We start from the raw sequence: 25,259 nt of genomic DNA on the forward strand, positions 1-25,259 counted from the left end.
CCCAGGCCTGCCTGTCCCTCACCATCTCCTGGAGTTTGCCCAAGTTCATGTTCATTGCATCGGAGATGCCGTCCAGTCATCTCATCCTCTGACATCCTCTTCTCCTTCAGCCCTCAATCTTTTCCAGCTACAGGGACTTTACCAAAGAGTCATCTGTTCACATCATATGACCAAAATACTGGAGCTTCAGTGTCAGCATCAGTCCTTCCAGTGAATACTCAGGGTTGATCTCCCTTAAGATTGACTGGTTTGATCTCCTTGCTGTCCAAGGGATTTTCAGGAATCTTCTCCAGCAGCACAGGTTGAAGGCATCAGTCATTAATTCTTTGGCGTTCTGCCTTCTGTATGGTTCAGTTCTCACAACTGTACGTGACCACTGGGACCACCATCAGCTTAGTTCAGTTCAGTTCAGTTGCTCAGTCTTGTCCAACTCTTTGCGATCCCATGGACTGCAGCACGCCAGGCCTCCCTGTCCATCACCAGCTCCTGGAGTTTACCCAGACCCATCTCCATTGAGTCAGTGATGCCCTCCAACCATCTCATCCTTTATCGTCCCCTTTTCCTCCCGGCTTCAATCTTTCCCGGCATCAGGGTTTTCTCAGATGAGTCAGTTCTTCCCATCAGGTGGCCAAAGTATTGGAGTTTCAGCTTCAACATCAGTCCTTCCAATGAATATTCAGGACTGATCTCTTTTAGGATGGACTGGTTGGGTCTCCTTGCAGTCCAAGGGACTCTCAAGAGTCTTCTCCAACACCACAGTTCAAAAGTATCAATTCTTCGGCACTCAGCTTACTTTATTGTCCAACTCTCATGTCCACACATGACTACTGGAGAAGCCATAGCCTTGACTAGATGGACCTTTGTTGACAAAGTAATGTCTTTGCTTTTTAATATGCTGTTCAGGTTGGTCATAACTTTTCTTCCAAGGAGTAAGTGTCTTTTAATTTCATGGCTGCAATCACCATCTGCAGTGATTTTGGAGCCCCCCAAAATAAAATCTGTCATTGTTTCCCCATCTATTTGCCATGAAGTGATGGGACCTGAAGCTGTGATCTTAGTTTTCTCAATGTTGAGCTTTAAGCCAACCTTTTCACTTTCATCAAGAGGCTCTTTAGTTCTTCTTCACTTTCTGCCATAAAGGTGGTGTCATCTGCATATCTGAGGTTATTGATATTTCTTCTGGCAATCTTGGTTCCAGCTTGTGCTTCATCTAGCCCATCATTTCTCATGATGTACTCTGCATATAAGTTAAATAAGCAGGGTGACAATGTACAGCCCTGTATATCATTCTATATTCCTTTTTCTATTTGGAACCAGTCTATTGTTCCATGTCCAGCTCTAACTGTTGCTTCCTGACCTGCTTACAGGTTTCTCAAGAGGCAGGTCAGGTGGTCTGATATTCCCATCTCTTTCAGAATTTTCCGCAGTTTTTTGTGATCCACACAGTCAAAGGCTTTGGCATAGTCAATAAAGCAGAAATAGATGTTTTTCTGGAACTCTCTTGCTTTATCGATGATCCAGTGAATGTTAGCAATTTGATCTCTGGTTCCTCTGCCTTTTCTAAAACTAGCTTGAACATCTGGAAGTTCATGGTTCACATATTGCTGAAGCCTGGCTTGGAGAATTTTGAGTATTACTTTACTAGTGTGTGAGATGAGGGCAATTGTGCAGTAGTTTGAGCATTCTTTGGCATTGCTTTTCTTTGGGATTGGAATGAAAACTGACTTTTTTCCAGTCCTGTGGCCACTGCTGAGTTTTCCAAATGTGCTGGCATATTGAGTGCAGCACTTTCACAGCATCATCTTTCAGGATTTGAAATAGCTCAACTGGAATTCCATCCCTTCCAATAGTTTTGTTCTTAGTGATGCTTCCTAAGGCCCATTTGACTTCACATTCCAGGATGTCTGGCTATAGGTGAGTGATCACATCATCATGATTATTTGGGTTGTGAAGATCTTTTTTGTACAGTTCTTCTGTGTATTCTTGCTACCTCTTCTTAATATCTTCTGCTTCTGTTTGGTCCCTACCATTTCTGTCCTTTATTGAGACCATCATTGCATGATATGTTCCCTTGGTATCTCTAACTTTCTTGAAGAGATCTGTTGTCTTTCCCATTCTGTTGTTTTTCTCTATTTCTTTGCACTGATCGCTGAGGAAGGCTTTCTTATCTCTCCTGGCTATTCTTTGGAACTCTGCATTCAAATGGGTATATCTTTCCTTTCTCCTTTGCTTTTTGCTTCCCTTCTTTTCACAGCTATTTTTAAGGCCTCCTCAGACAGCCATTTTGCTTTTTTTGCATTTCTTTTTCTTGGGGATGATCTTGATCCCTGTCTCCTGTACAGTGTCATGAACCTCCATCCATAGTTCATCAGGCAGTCTGTCTATCAGATGTAGTCCCTTAAGTCTATTTCTCATTTCTACTCTGTAATCGTAAGGGATTTCATTAAAGTCATACCTGAATGGTCTAGTGGTTTCCCCCACTTTCTTCAATTTAAGTCTGAATTTGGCAATAAGGAGTTCATGATCTGAGCCACAGTCAGCTCCCAGTCTTGTTTTTGCTGACTGTATAGAGCTTCTACATCTTTGGCTGCAAAGAATATAATAAGTCTGATTTTGGTGTTGGCCATGTGCTGATGGCAATGTTTAGAGTATTCTCTTGTGTTGTTGGAAGAGGGTGTTTGTTATTACCCGTGCATTCTCTTGGCAAAACTCTGTTAGCCTTTGCCCTGCTTCATTCTATATTCCAAGGCCAAATTTGCCTGTTACTCCAGGTGTTTCTTGACTTCCTACTTTTGCATTCCAGTCCCCTATAATGAAATGCGGAAGACCATAGCCTTGACTATATGGATCTTTGTTGGCAGAGTAATGTCTCTGCTTTTCAGCACACTGTCTAGGTTTGTCATCGCTTTCCCACCAAGAGGCAATCGTCTCTGATTTCATGGCTGCAGTCACCGTCCATAGTGATTTTGGAACCAAGAAGACGAAATATGTCAGTACCTGCACCTTTTCCCCTTCTATTTGCCATGCAGTAATGAGGCTACATGCCTTGTTAGTTTTTTAATATTTAGTCTTAAGCCGGCTTTTCCACTCTCCTCCTTCACCCTCATCAAGAGGCTATTTAGTTCCTCTTGATTTTCTCCCGTTAGAGTGGTATCATTCGCGTATCTGAGGTTGTTGATGTTTCTTCTGCTTATCTTGATCCCAGTTTGTAACTTATGCAGCCCAGCATTTCTCATGATGTGCTCAGAATATAGGTTAAACAGACAGGGTGACAGCAGACATCCCTGTCACACTCCTTTCTCAATCTTGAACCTGGATGCAGGTCAAGAAGCAACAGTTAAAACCCTGTATGGAACAATTGATTGCTTTAAGATCAAGAGAGTGGAATAAGTCAGAAAAAGACAAATACTCTATATTAACATTTATATGTGAAATCTAATAAATAAAACAAATTAATGTTGCAAAACAGAAGCGGACTTACAGATATAGAGAACAAACTAATGGTTACCAATGGAGAGAGAGAGAGACGGAGTGGGGGCAAAATAGAGGTAGCACATTAAGAGATAGGGAAATACGGCTATTATTTTACAATAACTTTAAATGGAGGACAATCTATAAAAATACTGTATCAGTATATAATATTGTTAATCAACTGTACTTCAACAGATAAATATAAATAAACTGTTGCTTTATTTAAAATCAGAGTTTGATATTCCATCTGACCTTGGCTAGCTTTTTAGAAGTATCTGGGATTAGAAGTGGAGGAGAAGGGGGTTGGGTATAATGGACTTTCACCTTGGGAGGTATAAGACAGACGGAGCCTTTGTGGGTGAAGAGTGTGGATTTCAGGTAAAGGATATGAAAGAAGTTGTTGAAAGATAAGCTGAGGCATACTAAAATTTTTCAGAGTTTGAGCAAATCAATTCTGGGGGGCCATGCCAAGCTGAAAGTGGTTAGGAACACTCTACTAATATGAGACAGGGGAAAGATTGAGAAAGAAAGTACAGAAGCAGAGAAAGGAAATTATTTGATTGGCTATAGTTTAAAGCTTAATTGGCTATTGTAATTGGTTATCTTTGGTATTTTGATTTTGTACATTGAGGCATTTATAGGTTTAGGTTTTGGTTTGCTTTCTTGGGCCGCAATGGCATTAGGGATTCATCAGTTGAATGGCCTCCTTGTTTAACAGATTTCAGAGCTGGGAAAATGCAGCTTTAGTTTGACCTCAGAATAGAGTAATGAGAAGACACTGTAGGAGATAATGCTAGGATTTGCAAGGCAGACGATGTTCCTCCTTTGCTTTTGGCTTCTCATCTTGTTTAGAGGAAAAGCCAAAGTCCCCGTAGGCCTACAAGCTACTTCACAATCTTCCGCCTCCTCCAATTCCCACTGTTCTTCCTTGCTCCATTTTCTGTAGCCATGTTGCTCTCCCATTATTTCTTCTTCAGGCCAAGAGTGCTACCTTAGCATGTCTGCTTCCTCTGCCTGGAGCCCTCTTCTCCAGGTGACTGCACGCCTTCACTTCTTCACTTCTTTCGGGTCAACTTTACAAGAGAGGCCTGTCCTGACTTCTATTGCCTCCCCTTCCCATTCTTCCGAGTACTTAGAAGGTACACATATAGAGTCGCTAACATACTGTGTATGTTTGCTTGTGAATTGTTAACCTTATCTTCAGCCATTAGAATGTATGTTCTCTGAGGATGAGGACCTCACTGCTGTATCCCCACCAGTGCCAGGACCTGTGCCTGGCATGTAGTTCATACTCAAGCATTTATTAGACAAAAAGGAAAAGTGAGAGCAGGACAGTGATTGTGAGGGAGGGAAAGAGTTAGATATGGATCCTATGTGGTTTTGAATACCAGGCAGGGGAATGAAACTTTAATTCATTAGTTGTATGTGTGTTAGTTGCTCAGTCATATTCCACTCTTTGCGACCCCATGGACTGGAGCCTGTCAGGCTCCTCTGTGCATGGGATTCTCCAGGCAAGAATACTGGAGTGGGTTGTCATTCTTTTCTCCAGGGGATCTTCCCAACCCAGGGATCAAACCCGAGTCTCCCACATTGCAGGCAGATTCTTTACCATCTGAGCCACCAGGGAAGCAAAATTGTGTTAACAGTTAAAAGGTTCAAACAAGGGAATGACAACAAGAACATTTAATTTAGGAAGATTAGTTTGATAATAATGTTTAGGATGGATTTTAAAAAATTCACGTCAACCCCCATTCCATCCCCAAGTCAGCACTATGTAACAAAGCTGTGTGCTCTTAAAAAAAAAAAAAAAGGAATAATTCGACTCTCAAGAAACTGCTAAACTAATTGCCAAAATGGCTAAAAGCATATTCCCTTCCTGTACTTCTTCCCCTAGTTTGCCTAGTTTCCCTACTGCAATACATTGTCAAATCCTGGAACATGACCTTGGTATAATACTACTAACTCAGATACTGGCCTTAACAGTTGGATTTCGTCACATTTTGCGTGAACTTCTGCGAGTGCACGGACACACCTGCAGAGTTCTGTGAAATTCTGTCTCTTGTAGACATGTGCTTAGTAATGTTTCTAAATCTAATTTTGAGGTTTTCAGCAGTGTTAGAAATGATCTCAGATACCACTCTGCAGATTTTTGGCCCCCCACATTTACATATGAATAAGGTGAATGGCCTGCTTTATTCCTTTATTCTTCTTGTTGCCTTTCCCTTCCACACTAGAAATGCTTTTCAAATTTTGCCTTGCTAGTATTATAAGAACTTCCCTGGTGGCTCAGACGGTAAAGCGTCTGCCTACAATGTGGGAGACCCGGGTTCGATCCCTGGGTTGGGAAGATCCTCTGGAGAAGGAAATGGCAACCCACTCCAGTACTCTTGCCTGGAAAATCCCATGGATGGAGGAGCGTGCTAGGCTACATACAGTCCATGGGGTCACAAAGAGTTGGACACGACTGAGCAACTTCACTTCACTTCAATATTATAAATCATATTACTCACCAGGTCTTTTCTTAATTTTAAAACTAGTACATAACCTTATTTTTTTCTGTTGATCATTGACCTACTTAACAATCCTTCATATCTTTTCTGACCATAAAATCAGTGGTAGAAGAATCTGCCTGCCAGTACAGGAGACACAGTTCAATCCCTGTGTCAGGAAAAACCCCTGGAGAAGGAAATGATAACCCACTCCTAGAAAATCCCATGGATAGAGGAGCCTGGCAGGCTATAGTCCATGGGGTTGCAAAAGAGTGTGACATGACTTAGCGACTAAACAACAACAGAACATATTTCTACAGGAATGTTAACAGGGTTCTAAAGTTTTTTCCTTTGCCTACCCTGCCCTGCTTGTGAGAAACACGCTCACCAGCCCAAATCCAAAGAATGGAAGTGATTTAATGATTGTCTTGCAAGATCTGGTGTCTGATGGGCAGGCATACCCAGAGTCATTAACAGGGAGGATCTTATCTCTAGAATGCAAGTCCCTCCCCCAGTTCCTCTTTGGCTGAGTACCAAGGGGTAAACGGTCTTCCTGGATGTCACCTAGGTTTGTTCCCTCCCTCTTTATGATCTCCTCCCACCACCCCGCTACGTCTTATTTCCTCCTTTTCTGTGTACCTGTTCCAGCTCTTAGGTCTTGAATTCACCAGTAGGCTGAACCCGCACGAAAATCCTAGATATCTCACTCTCCCTTTGTTTGCCCAGACTTTCTCGTTTTATATCTGCTATTGGCTATTACATCAGCAAGCTGTCACTCAAAGCTAGATGTTCTTGAAAACGGACCATTTTTGTTTTTTATTTCTTACACTACTAATTAGGAATATATTTCTGGTAAATAATTTACTAGGAATTTTAGAATCAGCAGGGGTAGTGGATTGGAAGAAGATGAACTGAATTGTTAAAATCCTTTATTCATCCTTTAGAAATCACGCTTCTGATGTCTTTAGATAATTTGCTAGCCATATTACTTTACTAAAAGCCCACTCCATTAGTTTCTGTATATTGTAGGAAATAGTTGTCTTTATGTTACTTACAGACTTTCTAAAACAAAATGCTTAAGTTAAAATTTTATAATTTAATTTCTGCAGCTGTGTTCGGTATATGCTATATATATTTATATATGGGCTTCCCAGGTAGCTCAGTGGTAAACAGTCCACCTGCCTATGCAGGAGACTCAGGAGAGAGGAGATCCATCCCTGGGTCAAGAAGATCCTCTGGAGAAAGAAATGGCAATTCATTCCAATACTCTTGCCTGGGAAATCCCATGGACAGAGGAGCCTGGCAGGCTACAGTCAGACATGACTGAGCGCGTGCACACACACACACACATTTATATATGTTCTATATGAGATACATACATACCTGCTAATATGCTGCTGATACTTAAGGTGGTAGTTGACTGTATTCAGTAGCATTCTAGATTAATATGCAGTGCTGTGTGTGACAGCTGAAGAAAAACCACAGTCTATCTGAACATACTTGTTATATTTCTTACAGGTTCTGAGTTCTGTACGCACAGAATGGGACCCACTGGATGTTCGCTTTGACACCAAACATCCTAATCAGGTGTTGACAGTGGAGTGCTCCATCAGTGTAGACAGAGAGCCCGCGGCTGACAGCTGCGTCTATGAATGTGTTCGGAACAAAATCCAGTGTGTATCAGTCACCAGAATACCACTAAAATCAAAGGCCATTAGTTGTTGCAGGAATGCTACTGAAGACAAACTGATTCTGGGCTGTGAAGATTCTTCAGTAATTCTTTATGAAACTCACCGTAGAGTGACTCTCTTAGCTCAGGCTGAACTTCTGCCTTCATTAATAAGCTGCCACCCAAGTGGGGCCATTCTCCTAGTTGGCAGTAACCAAGGGGAGCTGCAAATATTTGATATGGCTCTTTCTCCTATTAACATCCAGCTTTTGGCTGAAGACAACTCACCTAGGGAGACTCTACAATTCAAAAAATTCTTTGATGTTTCTAGCAGTCTTGTTCAAATGCAGTGGATAGCGCCTCAGGTTGTTTCTAAGAAGCCTGAAAGTGGGGACATCTATAATCTCCTCTTCCTCAGGTTTGACAGAGGACCTTTGGGTGTACTTCTGTTTAAACTTGGTAAGTCAAGGAAGTTGGTGAGTAAATAAATTTTTTTATGATGACAGTATAATTAAGACAGTAAAACTATTCCTGGAATGCAGATTTTTTTTGTTCCTCATCCCATCAATATGCTTACATTTCAAACATGTAGTTTCCTTAAGAAAGTTTTGTGGATGATTTTCTAAAATGTCAAGGTCCATTATATATTCAAAAATTTTGAAATTGCATTAATTTTCCATCACATGAATAAAAAGCCTGAGCTGTCCATATATGACACCTTTCAAAATAAACTGTCTACTAAAAAAATTCCTTAAGAAATAGTACATATGAAAATATTTTAAAAGTACTTACTGTGTCCATTGTAAAATTCTGTGTGTAGGAATATAATACTTTTTCTATTAAGTTATTTTAGATGAGTGTTCATTTCTTTCCAGATTGAAAATGTGTAAAGCAAATGTTTTAAAAGAAGAGGAAGGAAAATGCTTGGTTAGAATTTGCTAAAGATATTTGTGTAACTTTATGTTTTTCTTCTAGATAAAAATTCAAAAAATTATTTCAATATTAGGAAAATTATGTATTAATGTATACTATTTCAACCAGGAGGCTTTAAAGCAGAATTTTATTTGCCTTCTAAAGGTTGGCATTACCAGCTATGTCCTAAAATATATGATATTTTTTAGGCAGTTTTGATAATGTAACATTCTTGAGAGGAACTCTTAGGTTTTAAAAAAAATATTTCAATTAGTGCATATTATTGCAACCTGAAAACATAGAAAAGTAGATACATTTCAAAACCCCTTACAGGATCTGGTTCTGTGGTACAAAGTTGTTTTTAAAAACATTGTAGTGTTTGTTAAATAACAGTCAGTTTACTTTTTGTTTTTAATGGATCTACTTGCCTCTGAAATAGAAGGAATGAAATAAGTCTAATGAAAATGACTTAACTTGAAAGCTATCAGGGATATAAGTGAGGGCTGTGTTCTTTTCACATGAAAAAAAAAAAGAACCTAAATCCATTCATAACATTAGTATTATCTAAGAAAAATATGTTTGGAATCTCATCTATTATGAGATAATCCAGTTCTACTTTGACTAGCTTACGCGTTTAATAGTAGTATGTCTCCACCCACAACACTTATTAAAGTGGCTGTTAGATGTTCTGCGTATCTGTTGAAACTCTCTGCCTCTCTCTGTATATCCCAGTTACCTATCAAACAAGAAGGCAGTCTACTAACATATACCTAGCTTTTCTTCAGCCCTCCCTTGTGGGCCTGCTCACAACAGCTTTGCAAAAAGCACAGCTTTCTCTTCCTATCTCTAGCACATTTGCCTTCTTACTAAAGTAAACAGGCTCTCAGTGTAGGGATTTAGAGGGCTTCCTGCTAATTGCCAGCTTGTAAACTTAATTGGACTATCTCCCTGGGCACTGTTCCTAAATCAATTAGGCAATGAGTTGGCTGTCACCTCTTTTTCCCAAGTAGGTCTCTTGGAAGAGAATTATCCAATAGAAGTCAAGCATTCAAATGAAAAGGTGATAACTTCTGCAACTGACATTTATCATTTAAATTTTATTTTCATTATGACATACGATTTATAGAATAGGGAAATTTTACAGTCTTACAGGGTCTTTAAAAGAAGAAAACATGGAGTTTTCCAGGATTTTTGAAAATGTATTATAAGATTAGTGTTTATTATATATTATTTTTCCTAGGAAGAGTAGATTCCTTGAAACAGTATATTCCAGCTAACAGATCTTTTTCTTTCTTCTTTTTTTTTTTTTAAAGAAAACCCTGTTTAAAGAACAGATTTTTCTTAGGATCTGCTACTAAATACATCCAGAAATTTTAATATACTTCTTGAATTAACACAGTGCTGATTCTGGGCATCCATGTGGAATTTTCATGTATAATTCAAGTTACTGCATATATAAACAGGTAGTTTCATGTGCAGTTTCCCCACTAGGGAGCATTTATGAGATGTTTTTCATATGCTTGTTATGCAAGCCTTTGGAAATTTTGACATGAAAGGTGTAGCGTACAATTTAAGAAGCTGAGATAGATCATAGTTTAAAATAGAATGCTGTCATATGTAAACGTGTCAGTGGCTGCTGCCAATATGCTAAGATTTTTGGAGTCTGACTCTTAGAATAGGTCAGTTAGTGTAATGTTGAAGGAAAACTCTGTTGAAGGCTAGAGCTTCAATTCTAAATCCTTATAATTATCACACAGATGCCACTGGAGGTTAAAAGGCCATCACCACAGTTACTATAAGAATGTGAAAAACTAGCATGTCTTCCTCAGGAGGGAGCAAGACGTGTCATCCTCCTAGGTAGAGGCAGTGTGTAATCAGAATTTCTTTACCTAACAATCATCATTCATATTTCCATATATGTAAACTGGGATTAATTTTAAAAAGAGGAGTTCCTAGTTTGTATTTCTGAGATATTAAAGCTTTTCCATTCTCATCATCACTTTTTCCAACCTTCACTGCTCTCTCATGTGATCAGCTTCTTGCCCTTTCAACAGAGAATCTCCCTTTAGTAGGTACTTCATTAACTTTATCTGCTCCTCACCACCCACCCAACCACTTACCTCCATGTACATAAATCTTTTCCGTTTCAATTCAGTGGGATAGGAACCTTCCTCTTACCTAAGACTAGTTCCATGCCGGATCCCACAGCATTCCCCTTGACACCTTTACTCTGTCACCTTCCCTGCTCTCCCCATGAATCTTGCTACATCAGCAGTCTCGGGCCCAAGCCACACCATGAAACAAAGCAACATACATACATCTGTTCCTTAAAATTGTTTCCCCTCTGTTATTGATCAAATGTTCACTGTCCTTTCACAGTCAAGCTCTTAACAGAATAGTGAACACTGAATTTCTCTGCTTCTTCACCTCCCATTCCCCCTCACAGCACCACCTTCTGGCTCTTCTTCTCTTCAATGTTCTCCTGGAACTGCTCTTGGAAAGGTCACCAGTGACTTCCTACTTGATACACATATTTCTCTTCAGTTACTTGATGACTTTTCAGCATTTGATGGCTCCTCTCATTGTTCTTGCCTTCTGTGACTCTCGATGCAACTTTTTGGTGCTTTTTTATGCTCTTCTTCTGCCTCCTCATGAAAATATTCAGGCTCTCCAAGGTTCCATCTTTAGCTCCCCTCTCCCACTTTATGCAAAATGAGAGTTTATTTGTTTATTTTTTATTTTATTTTTAAAAACTTATTTATTTTAATTGGAGGCTAACTACTTTACAGTATTATAGTGGTTTTTGCCATACACTGACATGAATCCATCATGGGTGTACATGTGTTCCCCATCCTGAACCCCTCCTCCTACCTCCCTCCCCATTCCATCCCTCAGGGTCATCCAGTGCACCAGCCCTGATCACCCTGTCTCATGCATCGAACCAAGAGTTTATTTTTGATTTTGGTATCCTGTCTCTGACCTCAGCCCAGGCCACTGCTCTCCACCCCCACATGTTAACCTGGACTACAGGAAACCTCCCCCCCAAGTCTACACGATTGCATCAGATTTATTATGTGCAGACTTGAGGTTGTCATCTTTCTCCCTGCTTCTCCTCCTATATATTCCAGTTTAAGGGATGTTATAGTCATTTAGATGGACAGAATTCCAAGTTAGAAGTCATCCTAGAATCCTCCCTCATTCCTGACACTATATCCAGTCAGCAATGAAATGCCATCAGTTCTGCCTTCTGAGGTTTTGTTCAGTCACTCAGTCGTGTCTGACTCTTTTGACCCCATGGACTGCAGCATGCCAGGCTTCCCTGTCCTTTACTATCTCCTGGAGTTTGCTCAAACTCATGTCCATTGAGTCAATGATGTCCTCTAACCATCTCATCCTCTGTTGCCTTCTTCTCCTCCTGCTCTCAATCCTTCCCAGCATCAGGGTCTTTTCCAACGAGTTGGATCTTCACATCAGGTGGCCAAAGTATTGGAGCTTCAGCATCAGTCCTTCTAGTGAATATTCTTGGTTGATTTCATTTAGGATTGACTTATTTGATTTCCTGGTTGTCCAAGTGACTCTCAAGAGTCTTTTCCAGCACCACAGTTCAAAAGCATCAATTCTTTGGTGTTCAACCTTGTTCATGGTCCAGCTGTCACATCCATACATGACTACTGGAAAAACCATAGCTTTGACTATATGGACCTTTGACCACGAAGTGATATCTCTGCTTTTTAATACAACGTTTAGCTTTGTCATAGATTTTCTTCCTAGGAGCAAGTGTCTTTTAATTTCATAGCTGTAGTCACTGTCCACAGTGATTTTGGAACCCAAAATAGAGTCACTGTTTCAATGGTTTCCCCATCTATTTGCCATAAAGTGATGGAATTGGATGCCATGATCTCAGTTTTTTGAATGTTGAGTTTTAAGCCAGCTTTTTCACTCTCCTCTTTCACTTCCATCAAGAGACTCCTTAGTTCATCTTAGCTTTCTGCCGTAAGGGTGGTGTCATCTGATTATCTGAGGTAGTTGATATTTCTCCTGGCAATCTTGATTCCAGCTTGAGCTTAATCCAGCCCAGCATTTCTCATCATCTGCTCTGCATATATGTACTCTGTGAGGGGCTTCCCTCATAGCTCAGTTGGTAAAGAATCTGCCTGCAATTCAGGAGACCCGGGTTCGATTCCTGGGTTGGTAAGATCCCCTGGACAAGGAAATGGCAATCCACTCCAATATTCTTGCCTGGAGAATCCCATGGACAGAGGAGCCTAGCAGGTTATAGTATGGGATTGCAATGAGTCGGACACGACTTAGCGACTAAACCAAACCACCACTCTGCATATAAGTTAAATAAGCAAGGTGACAGTATACAGCCTTGACGTACTCCTTTCCCAATTTTGAACCAGTTTGTTGTTCCATGTCTGGTTCTAAGTGTTGCTTCTTGACCTGCATACAGATTTCTCAGGAGGCAGGTAAGGTGGCCTGGTACTCCTATCTCTTTCAGAATCTTCCACAGTTTGTTGTGATCCACACAGTCAAAGACTTTAGTGTAGTCAATAAAGCAAAAGTAGATGTTTTTCTTGAATTCTCTTGCTTTTTTTTATGATCCAGTAGATGTTGACAATTTGATCTCTGGTAAAAAATCCAGCTTGTACATCTGGAAGTTCTCAGTTCACATACTGTTGAAATCTACCTTGAAGGATTTTGAGCATTACCTTCATTAATTGCATGTGAAATGAATGCAGTTGTGCAGTAGTTTGAACATTCTTTTACATTGCCATTCTTTGGGATTAGAATGAAAAATGGCCTTTTTCAGTCCTGTGGCCACTGCTGACCTTTCCAAATTTGCTAACATATTGAGTACAGCATTTTAACAGCATCATCTTTTAGGATTTGAAATAGCTCAACTGGAATTCCATCACCTCCACTAGCTTTCTTTGTAGTAATGCTTCCTAAGGCCTACTTGACTTCACATTCCAGGATGTCTGGCTCTAGGTGAGTGATCACACCATCATGGTTACCTGGGTCATTAAGACCTTATTTGTACAGTTTTCTGTATATTCTTGCCACCTCTTCTTAATATCTTCTGCTTCTGCTAGGTCTATACCATTTCTTTCCTATATTGTGCCCATCTTTGCATCGAATGTTCCCTTGGTATCTCTAATTTTCTCAAAGAGATCTCTAGTCTTTCCCATTCTATTTTTTTCCCTGTATTTCTTTGTACTGTTCACTTCTGTAGGCTTTCTTATCTCTCCTTGCTGTTCTTTGGAACTCTGCATTCAGATGGGTATATCTTTCCTTTTCCCTTTTGCCTTTCACTCCTTTCCCCACTGTTTGTAAGGCCTCCTCAGACACCATGTTGCTTTTTTTGCATTTCTTTTTCTTGGGTCTGGTTTTGATCACCACCTCCGGTGCAGTGTCATGAACCTCTGCCTTAGTCCTTCAGGCACTCTGTCTACCAGCTCAGATCCCTTCAATCTATTTGCCACTTCCTCTGTATAATCATAAGGGATTTGGTTTAGGTCACACCTGAATGGCCTAGAGGTTTTCCCCTACTTTATTCAATTTAAGTCTGAATTTGGCAATAAGGAGTTCATGATCTGAGTCACAGTCAGCTCGCAGTCTTGTTTTTGCTGACTGTAGGGGCTTCTCCATCTTTGGCTGCAGAGAATATGATCAGTCTGATTTTGATATTGACCATCTGGTGATGTCCATGTGTAGTGTTGTTAGAAGAGGGTGTTTGCTATGACCAGTGTGTTCTCTAGGCAAACGCTGGCAAAATGAAGCCTTTGCCCTGCTTCATTTTGTACTCTGAGGCCAAACTTGCCTGTTACTCCAGGTGTCTCTTGACTTCGTGCTTTTGTCTTCCAGTCCCCTATGATGAAAAGGACATCACTGCCTAAAACATCTCATTCTATTCAGCCTTGCTGTGACCTTAAATCTAGACCTTCCTTATTGTACCATGATCAAACAGTGGCCCTCTGTCTGTAATGCTCTGCCTTCCCATCTTCCCTACCTACCGCTCAATTAATCCCCTTAATTGCTACCAGAGTGCACATCTGGTCATAGATTTGGCTTCCCTGGTGATAAAGATTTTGCCTGCAGTGCAGGAGACCCTGGTTTGATCCCTGGGTCAGGAAGATGCCCTGAAGAAGGGATTGGCTATCCACTCCAGGATTCTCCTTGGGGAATTCCATGGGCACAGGAACGTGGTAGGCCACAGTCCATGGGGTCGCAAAGCGTTGGACATAACTGAGTGACTGACACTTTCAGTTTTCTCTTTTCTGCAGCTTGAAATCCTTCAGGAGTTAATAAGCCCCGTCTGTCTCCCAGGCTTCATCTCTCAGCTCTGCTGCCTTAGGAGCTTCCCAGTCACAGCATGTACTCTCATACTCCTCTTTCCATAGTGTGTTGATTATTCCATCTACTTACAGTGCTCCTACAATGTGCTCAGAACACCTGCAAAGTTAGGAAAAGGTTTAATGTCCAAGTGGTGATATTAAACAAATAATTAAAGCTAACTTCTTCCCTCTCATAGGATTTTGAAAATCATGGGCAATATTACGTATGTATCTGTCACTTCATCTAAACAGCAAGTAGTATGATTTTTCTCTCAGACCTTTTGTAAGAAGTATGTGTTCTTTAAAAGTTATTTTTAGTAAGTTATTTAAAGTTTACTTTGCCAAAGTGGTAACTGGTGGCAACTTATTGCTGGAAGAAAATGTCAGGTACTTTATTAGATGCCTAGTCATCTTAAAACTGGATCTCGTGTCATTTGAGATGGATTGCTATTCCAGACGGCATTCTGCTTTCTTCATACAAAAGTGATGACAGATTTTTAAATCAAGTTTTTCAAGTATAATTTACAAATAAATTATACCTATTTTAAATGTATAGATCAATGAGTTTTGGGAACTATGTATATCCGCATGATTCCCAGAGACTGTTGGAGGGCACAGACAAAGCATTGTGTGCCCGAGGAACCAGGAGAAAGGAGAAGTGACCCCACAAGAGACTGAGCCAGACCTGCCTGTGAGTGATGCAGGGTCTCCTGCAGAGGTGTGTGTCAACAGTGGCCTGCTGTGGGGTCCGGGGAGGTGCGTGTTGGCAAAAGTCTGTTTGGAGGTCACCTTTAGCCCTAACATAGAGTCTATAGCCTCAGGATAGGGTCACCTCAGGCCAAACAATTAATGGGGTTGGGGGCGGGGCGGGGACACAGCCCCACCCATCAGTAGAAAATTGGATTAAAAATTTACTGAGCATGACCCTGCCCAACAGTGCAAGACCAAGTTTTCCCCACAGTCAGTCTCTCCCATTGAGAAGAGATTCTGGCAATGCCAAAGAATGTTCAAACTGCCACACAATTGCACTCATCTCACATGCTAGCAAAGTAATACTCAAAATTCTCCAAGCTAGGCTTCAACAGTATGTGAACCGAGAACTTCCAGATGTTCAAGCTGGGTTTAGAAAAGGTAGAGGAACCAGAGATCAAATTGCCAACATCCGTTGGATCACTGAAAAAGCAACAGAGTTCCAGAAAAACATCTACTTCTGCTTTATTGACTACGCCAAATCCTTTGACTATATGGACCACAACAAACTGTGGAAAATTCTTAAGAGATAGGAATACTAGACCACCTGACCTGCCACCTGAGAAGTCTGGTCTTCAACCCCATGTACTAGGGGGAAAAAAGTACAAATATACATGACATAGAATACTACATGACATAGAATACTACATACCAATTTATTCTAAATTGGCATTTAAAGATTATCATCTTTGATTACTAATGATTATTCAGTTCAGTTCAGTCATTCAGTCATATCTGACTCTTTGCGACCCCATGGACTGCAGCACACCAGGCTTCCCTGTCCATCACCAACTCCTGGAGCTTACTCAAACTCATGTCCATTGAATCGGTGATGGCATCCAACCATCTCATCCTCTGTCGTCCCCTTCTCCTCCCACCTTCAGTCTTTCCCAGCATCAGGGTCTTTTCTAAGAAGTCAGTTCTTTGCATCAGGTGGCCAAAGTATTGGAGTTTCAGCTTCAGCATCAGTCCTTCCAGTGAATATCCAGGAGAGATTTCCTTTAGCATGGACTGGTTTGATCTCCTTTCAGTCCAAGGGACTCTCAAGAGTCTTCTCCAACACCACAGTTCAAAAGCATCAATTCTTTGGTGCTCAGCTTTCTTTATAGTCCAACTCTCACATCCATACATGACTACTGGAAAACCCAGTAGTCTGTGAATCAAGGTAAATTGAACATGGTCAAGCAGAAGATGGCAAGAGTGAACATCAACATCTTGGGAAGGGATGGGTGAATGTAATTCAGATGACCATTATGTCTACTATTATGGGCAAGAATCCCTTAGAAGAAATGAAGTAACCCTCATAGTCAACAAGAGAGTCTGAAATGCAATACTTTGGTGCAACTTCAAAAATGACAGAATGATCTCAGTTCATTTCCAAGGCAAACCATACAGTATCACAGCAATCCAAGTCTGTGCCCCAACCAGTAATGCCGAAGAAGCTGAAATTGAAAGATTCTATGAAGACCTACAAGACCTTCTAGAATGAATACCAAAAAAAGATGTCCTTTTCAGCATGGGGGATTGGAGTGCAAAAGTAGGAACTCAAGAGAGACCTGGAGGAACAAGCAAGTTTGGCCTTAGAGTACAAAATGAAGCAGCACAGAGACTAACAGTTTTGCCAAGAGAATGAAGTGGTCATAGCAAACACCCTCTTCCAGCAACCCAAGAAACAACTTTACACATGAACATCATCAGATGGTCAATACAGAAATCAGATTGATGCATTCTTTGCAGTCGAAGATGGAGAAGCTCTATTGAGTAGGCAAAGCAAGACCTTGAGCTCACTGTGGCTCAGATCATCAGTTCCTTATCACAAAATTCAGGCTTAAATTGAGGAAAGTAGGGAAAACCACACAACCATCCAGGTATGACCTAAAACAAATCCCTTATGGTTATACAGCGGAGGTGGCAAATACATTCAAGGGATTAGATCTGATAGAGTGCCTCAGGAACTACAGACGGAGGTTTGTAACATTGTATGGTGGGAGCGACCAAAACCATCCTAAAGAAAAAGAAGTGCAAGAAGGCAAAGTGATTGTCTGAGGAGGCCTTACAAATAGGTGATAAAACAAGAGAAGGGAAAAGCAAAGGAGAAAAGGGAAAGATATACCCATCTGAATGCAAAGTTCCAAAGAATAGCAGTGAGAGATAAGAAAGCCTTCTTAAGTGAACAAAGCGAAGAAATAGAGGAAAGCAACAGAATGGCAAAGACTAGAGATCTCTTCAAAAAAATTGGAGATACCGAGGGAACATTCCATGTAAATATGGGCACAGTAAAGGAAAACGGCAAGGACCTAAGAGAAGCAGAAGATATTAAGAAGAGGTGCCAAGAATATACAGAAGAACTATAAAAAAAAAGATCTTAGTGACCCAGATAACCACAATGTTGTGGTCACTCACCTAGAGCCAGACATCCTGGAATGTGAAGTTAACTGGGTCTTAGGAAGCATTACTACCAAGAAAGCTAGTGGAGGTGATGGAATTCGAGCTGAGTTACTTCAGATCCTAAAAGATGATGCTGTTAAATTGCTGCACTCGATATGCTAGCAAATTTAGAAAATTTAGCTGTAGCCACAGGACTGGAAAAGGTGAGTTTTCATTCCAATCCCAAAGAAAGGCAATGCCAAAGAATGTTCAAACTACCATACAGTTCACTAATTTTACATGCTACCAAGATTATGCTCAAAATCCTTTAAGCTAGGCTTCAGCAGTTCATGAACTGAAAACTTTCAGGTGTATAGCTGGATTTAGGAAAGGAAAAGGAACCAGAGATCAAATTGCTAATGTCCACTATGTCATAGAAAAAGCAAGGGAATTCCAGAAAAATATCTACTTCTGCTTCACTGACTGCACTAAAGTCTTTGACTGTTGATCACAACAAACTAGAAAATTTTTAAAGAGATGGGAATCCCAGACCACTTTACCTGCCTCCTGAGAAACCTGTATGCAGGTCAACAAGCAGCACTTAGAAACAGATATGGAACAATGGACTGTTTAAAAATTGGGAAAGGCGTATCTCAAGGCTGAATATTGTCACCCTTCTTATTTAACTTCTATGCAGAGTACATCATGCAAAATGTCGTGCTGGGTGAATCAGAAGCTGGAATCAAGATTGCTGGGAGAAATATAAGCAACCTCATATATGCAGATCATACCACTCTAATGGAGCTTCGTAGATGGAGCTGGTGATAAAGAACCTGCCTGCCAACGAAGGAGGTATAAGAGATGTGAGTTCAATCCCTGGATTGGGACGATCCCCTGGGGGCAGGTATGGAAACCCACTCAAGTATTCTTGCCTGGAGAATCCCATGGACAGCGAAACCTGGCAGGATGCAGGCCATTGGGTCACACAAATTCGGACAGGCCTGAAGTGACTTAGCATGCACACACCGCTCTAGTGGCACAAAGTGAAGAGGAACTAAAGAGCCTCTTGATGATGTTGAAAGAAGAGAGTTAAAAAGCTTTCTTAAACCTCATATAGTCATATAGTCTTTATGGACCTATATAGTTATATAGTACCTATAGTTATATAGGTTTGTATAGTCATATAGGTCCATATAGCCAAAGCTCTGGTTTTTCCATTAGTCATGTACAGATGTGAGAGTTGGACCATAAAGAAGGCTGAGCACTGAAAAACTGGTGCTTTCGAACTGTGATGTTGGAGAAGACTCTAGAGTCCCTTGGACAAGAAGGAGATCAAACCAGTCAGTCCTAAAGGTGATCAACCCTGAATATTCAGTATAAGGACTGATGCTGAAGCTGAAGCCTCAGTACTTTGGCCACCTGATGCAAAGATATGACTCATTGGAAAAGACTGAGAGCAGGAGAAGAGGGCAACAGAGGATGAGATGGTTAGATGGCATCACCGACTCAATGACCATGAGTTTCAGCAAACTCCAGGAGATAGTGAAGTACAGGGAAGCCTGGCATGCTTCAGTCCATGGGGTCGCAGAATTGAACACCACTTAAGAGACTGAACAACAATGTGATTACCACCATAATCAAGATGTAAAACATTTCCACCACCCTCAAAATTCTCTAAAGCCCCTTTGCAGTCAGTCCCTGCCTCCCTCAAAGCTAAAGCACATTGATCTGTTGTCTATTACAAGTTAGATCTGCTTTTTCTAGAATTTCATAGAAGTAGACTAATAAACTGTTACTCATTCGTATCTGGCTACTTTCACTCAGTATTAATCTTTGTGAATTTTCCATATTGGTGTGTATATCTGTACATTTTAATTTACATTATTGAGTAGTATTCCATTATATAGAGATATCACAATTTATCTTCACATGTTGACAGGCATTTGAGTTGTTCCCAATTTTAGCCAGTTTCATTGAAAATGATCTGTTCTTTCATGTACTAGTCTTTGTATGGAGGTCTATTCTGATTTCTTTTGTGAAAAACCTTGGAACTGAGCGCTACGCTAAGTTTAAGAGGAAAGTAGTTTGGAGTTCCAGTTACTCCACATCTTCACTAAAACTTGGCATTATTGCTGTTTTTAATTTTAGCCATTGTAGTAGGTGTAGTTGGTATTAGTTGGCATTTCCCTGATGAACCTTAGAGTTGTTCATCTTTTATGTGCTTATTTCTATATATTTTCCCTTGTGAATGATATCTTCAAATCTTTTGCCCCAGTTGAATTGGATTGTTTTTTATTGAATCATAAGTTTTTATATATTCTGAACATAAGTTCTTTTTTGGATACTAGTATTGTGAATATTAAGTCTATAGATCAGTTTGGGATAGAAGGACAATTTAACAATATTGTAGTGTTAGTTGCTCAGTCGTGTCCAACTCTTTGCCATCCCACAGACTGTAGCCCACCAGGCTCCTCTGTCCATGGGATTCTCCAGGCAAGAATACTGGAGTGAATTGCCATTCCATTGTCCAGAGGATCTTCCTGACCCAGGGATCGAACCCAGGTCTCCTGCATTGCAGGCAGATTCTTTACTGTTTGAGCAACAGGGAAGACCTAACAATATTGAATCTCCCAATTTATGAACACAATATATCTCTCCATTTATCCAGGCCTTTAATTTCCCCCAGCAGTGTTTTATATTTTAAAATGTACAAGATCTTGTAAATAGTTTGTTCATGTTTTTGGATGCTATTGTAAATAGTATTTTTAATTACAAGTTTTAATTGTTCATTGGGATTTTATAAAAATAAAATTTGAAAATATTAAACATGTATCCTGCAGTCCTGTTAAACTCATTCGTTGTAGTGACTTTTTATTATAGATTACTTAGGATTTTCTACATAGATGATTATTACAACTACAATTAAAAACAAGTTTCATATATTCTTATCCTACCTGCAGGCCATTTGTTTTCTCCTCTGTTTTACTATCTAGGATGGTACAATATTAAATAGGAGTGAAAACAGAGGATATCTTTGCTTTGTTTCCAATCTTAGGTGGACAGCATTTAATATAGCGAATGTATGATGTTACTGGGCTTCCCTGGTGGCTCAGATGGTAAAGAATCTGCCTGCAATGTTGGAGACCCAGGTTCGATCCATGGGTTGGGAAGATCCCATGGAGAAGCGAATGGCTACCCACTCCAGTATTCTTTTTTTTAATATATATATTTTATTGAAGTATAGTTGACCTGCCGTGTTTCAGGTGCAGAGTAAGGTGATTCAGTTAAACACATACACATATATTATTTTTGGAATTATTTTCCATTATAGGTTATTATAAGATACTGGCTGTAGTTCCCTGTAGTATACAGTACACCTTAGTTGCTTCTTGCATATCTATTTTTTTTTTACTTAGAAATCTAGCATTCTATTCATACTAAGTCAAACAAGTGTAATCAAAATGTCATAAATTTTTTAGTTAGGCAAAAATTCATAAGTATTCTAAAATATATATATTATACATATTTTAAAGAAGAGATGGAGTAATTGAAAAAATGAAATCAGAGCACTGAATATGAAATAGAAAAAGTGAAACTAGATAAAAGATCTTCATATAGTTCAGTTGTTTCTGAATATGGCCGATCATTAGAAAAATATCTAGAGCTCTGGAGAAAAAAAAGCAATATCTAGGCATTTGTATTTTTCAAAAAGTTCCAAGGTAATTCTAATATGCATCTGGATTTTAAAAAGTGACTACAGGTTTTTCTATTAAACTGTAGTTTTGTTGATAATAGAGTTCTTTCATTTTTCTGTGGACCAGTCATGATACTATGGTATTAAGTGAGTAACAGTTATGTAATCACAAATAGTAAAAGATGTTTATCAGTTTTCACAATTAGCAGCCAGGCAAAAAATAAAAGATAGTTACAGCTGCAAGCCATAATGGGAACATGATTAACCTAAACAATATAGAATCATTACATACAGTTTGGGGGGGTCAAGCAGAGTGATGTAATAAGTGGAAGTGCTTACATGCACATGTTTTCATACACCCAGGCAGTCTATGTCTTTTGGTTGGTGCATTTAATCCATTTACATTTAAGGTAATTATCAATATGTATGATTCTATTACCATTTTCTTAATTGTTTTGGATTTATTTTCTGTAGGTCTTTCCCTTGTGTTTCCTGCCTAGAGGAGTTCCTTTAGCCTTTGTTGTAAAGCTGGTTTGGTGGTGCTGAATTCTCTTAACTTTTGCTTGTCTGTAAAGCTTTTGATTTCTCCATCAAACTGAATGAGAGTCTTGCTGAGGAGAGTGTTCTTGGTTGTAGCTTCTTCCCTTTCATCACTTTAAATATATCATGCCATTCCCTTCTGGCTTGTAGAATTTCTGTTGAGAAATCAACTGATAGCCTGATGGGAGTTACCTTTGTATGTTATTTGTCATTCTTCCCTTATTGCTTTTAATATTTTATCTTTGTCTTTAATTTTTGTCAGTTTTAATTACTACGTGTCTTGGTATGTTCCTCCTTGGGTTTTTCCTGCCTGGGACACTCTGTGCTTCCTGGACTTGGTTGACTATTTCCTTTCCCATGTTAGGGAAGTTTTCAACTATTATCTCTCAAAATATTTTCTCAGGTTCCTTCTCTCTCTCTTCTCCTTCCAGAACCCCTATAATGCGAATGTTGGTGTGTTTAATGTTGTCCCTGAGTCTTTTAGATTGTCTTCATTTCTTTTTATTCTTTTTTCTATATTCTGTTCTGTGGAAGTGATTTCCACCACTCTATTCCTCAGGTCATTTGTCCCTTCTTCTGCCTCAGTTATTCTGTTGTTGATTTCTTCTCATGTGTTATTCATCTGTTCTTTAATTTTTCTAGGTTTTGGTAAACATTTTTTGGATCTTCTCTATTGTTTTCTCAATATTCTGGATCATCTTCACTAACATTATTTTGGAATTTTGTTTCTGGAAGGTTGCCTATCTCCACTTCATTTAGTTTTTTTTCTGGTATTTTACCTTGTCTCTTTATCTGGAACGTAGCTTTCCGCTGTTTCATCTTGATGAACTTTCTGTAATGGTTTTTTTCTAGCCGCAATGGGACTGTGGTTCTTCTTGCTTCTTCTGTCTGCCCTCTGATGGAGGAGGCGAAGAGGCTTGTGTCAGCTTCCTGATAGGAGGGACTGGTGGTAGGAAAGACAGGGCCTTGCTCTGGTGGACAGGGCCTTGCTCAATAAAGCTAATCCAATTATCTGCTGATGGGTGGGTTGTGCTCCCTCCCTGGTAGTTGTTTGGCCTGAGATGACCCAGTCCTGGGGTCTACAGGCTATATGGTAGGGTTAACCTCCAAGAGGCTTACACCAGCTCGACTTGCTGCTGCCAGTGTCCCCATCCCCATGGTGAGCCCCCGCTGACCCAGGCCTTCACAGGAGAACCTCCAACACTAACAAGGACATTTTGATTCAGTCTCCTGTGGGGTCACTGCTCCTTTCCTCTGGGTCTTGGTGCATACAAGATTTCGTTTGTGCCCTCCAAGACTGGAGTCTCTGTTTCCCCCAGCCCTGTGGAAGTTCGATAATCAAATTCCACTGGCCTTCAAGGTCAGATTCCTTCAGGATTTCCAGTCCCTTTGTCAGATCCCCAGGCTGGGAAACCTGATGTTGGGTTCAGAACCTCCACAATGGCGGGAAAACTTCTTTGGTATTATTGTTCTCCAGTTTGTGGGTCAGTCACCTGGTGGGCATGGGATTTGATTTTAACATGATTGTGCCCCTCCTACCATCTCCCTCCGGCTTCTTTGTCATTGGGCATTGGGTATCTTTTTTTGGTGGGTTCCAGCATTCTCCTGTCAATGGTTGTTCAGAAGATAGTTGTAATTTTGGTGCTCTTGCAGAAGAAGATGAACTCATGTCCTTCTTCTCCGTCATCTTGAACTGGAAGCCCACTCTAGTATTCTTGCCTGGGAAATCCCATGGACAGAGAAGCTGGCTGCTACAGTCAACAGGGTTGCAAAGAGCCAGACGCAACTGAGCAACTAGTGGGCACACACGATGGGAGGAGGTTGAGGGAGTCCCCTTCTAGTCCTAGTCTACTGGGTTATGTTTTCTTCAGTGGATGTTCGGTTTCTTCAAGTGCTTTTTCTGTGTTAAAATGATTGTGTGATTTTTCTGGTCATATAGTGAACTGATTAGTTTTCAGATGTTTCAGTGACCTTGCATTTGTGGGATAAATCTCTTGTTCATGGTATATTATCTTTTTAATATGTTGCTTAATTTGTTAATATTCTGTTAAGGATTTTTGTATTTGTTTACGGGAGGTACTGACCTTTAGTTTTCTTTTTCTTCTCCTGTAATGTTTGTCAGTTTTGGTCTCAATATAATGCTGACATCATTAAATGCAATAGGAGTCATTCCCTCCTCTTATATTTTGAGTTATGTAAAGGTGATATTCTTTCTTCTCTTACTGTTTGAGACAGTTCACCAATGAAGTCATCTGGTTTTTTTGTGTGTGTATGTTTAAAGGTTTTTAAACATCCAAATTTAAATAATATAGGATCATTCAAGTTATCTGTTTTTATTTCTTCTTAAATGAGATTTGATAATTTGTGTCTTTCAAGGAATACATTTCATTTAAATTATATTTATATCTATAAAGTTAGTCATATTATTCACTTACTATTTTTTAATGTCTGTGGGTCCTGTAGTGATTATTGTTGATACTGAGAAGTGTATCTTCTCTTTTCCTCAATTTAGGCAGAAGTTGGTCAATTTTATACATTGTTCCAAAGAACCAGCTTTTGTTTTCATTAATTTTCTCAATAATAAGTATGTAATATTTATTATAATATTATAAATATAATAACATAGTATTATAAATATAATAACATAGTATTATAAATATAATAATATTATAAATATACTTTTAAAAATATTTCTTCTCTTTCTTTTAGGTCTTATTTACTCTTCTTTCTCTAAGTGTTCTTAGTGTGGAAACTTGGATTGTTGATTTTAGACATTTTTTCTTTTCTAACTGAAATGTAATGCTAGTAATTTCCCTTTAAGTAATACCATAACCACAGCTATATCTCACAAATTTTATTGATATATTTTCATTTATTTCAAAATATTTTCTATATACTTTATACAATATTGATTAATTTCTAAATATTTAAAGATTTTTCAGGTTTTTTCCCGTACTTCCTAGTTATGTTACTATATTTTGCTGTTATCTCTGTGTTTGGGGAGATTACAGTTGTTTTATTTGTGTGTG

The 25,259-nt window shown here is 39.6% G+C and overlaps 1 protein-coding gene across 1 annotated transcript in view; it reads left to right on the forward strand.

Moving 5' to 3' along the window:
* Positions 1 to 25,259, forward strand: part of LOC122703108 (WD repeat containing planar cell polarity effector) — a 267,027-nt gene that overhangs the window by 149,225 nt on the left and 92,543 nt on the right. The window contains exon 12 of the mRNA XM_043917188.1: positions 7,479 to 8,088. Coding sequence (XP_043773123.1) covers positions 7,479 to 8,088 — 610 coding nt within the window. The remainder of the gene's footprint in view (positions 1 to 7,478; positions 8,089 to 25,259) is intronic.

This window comes from Cervus elaphus, chromosome 11, assembly GCF_910594005.1.
Source record: "Cervus elaphus chromosome 11, mCerEla1.1, whole genome shotgun sequence".
Taxonomy (NCBI): domain Eukaryota; kingdom Metazoa; phylum Chordata; class Mammalia; order Artiodactyla; family Cervidae; genus Cervus; species Cervus elaphus.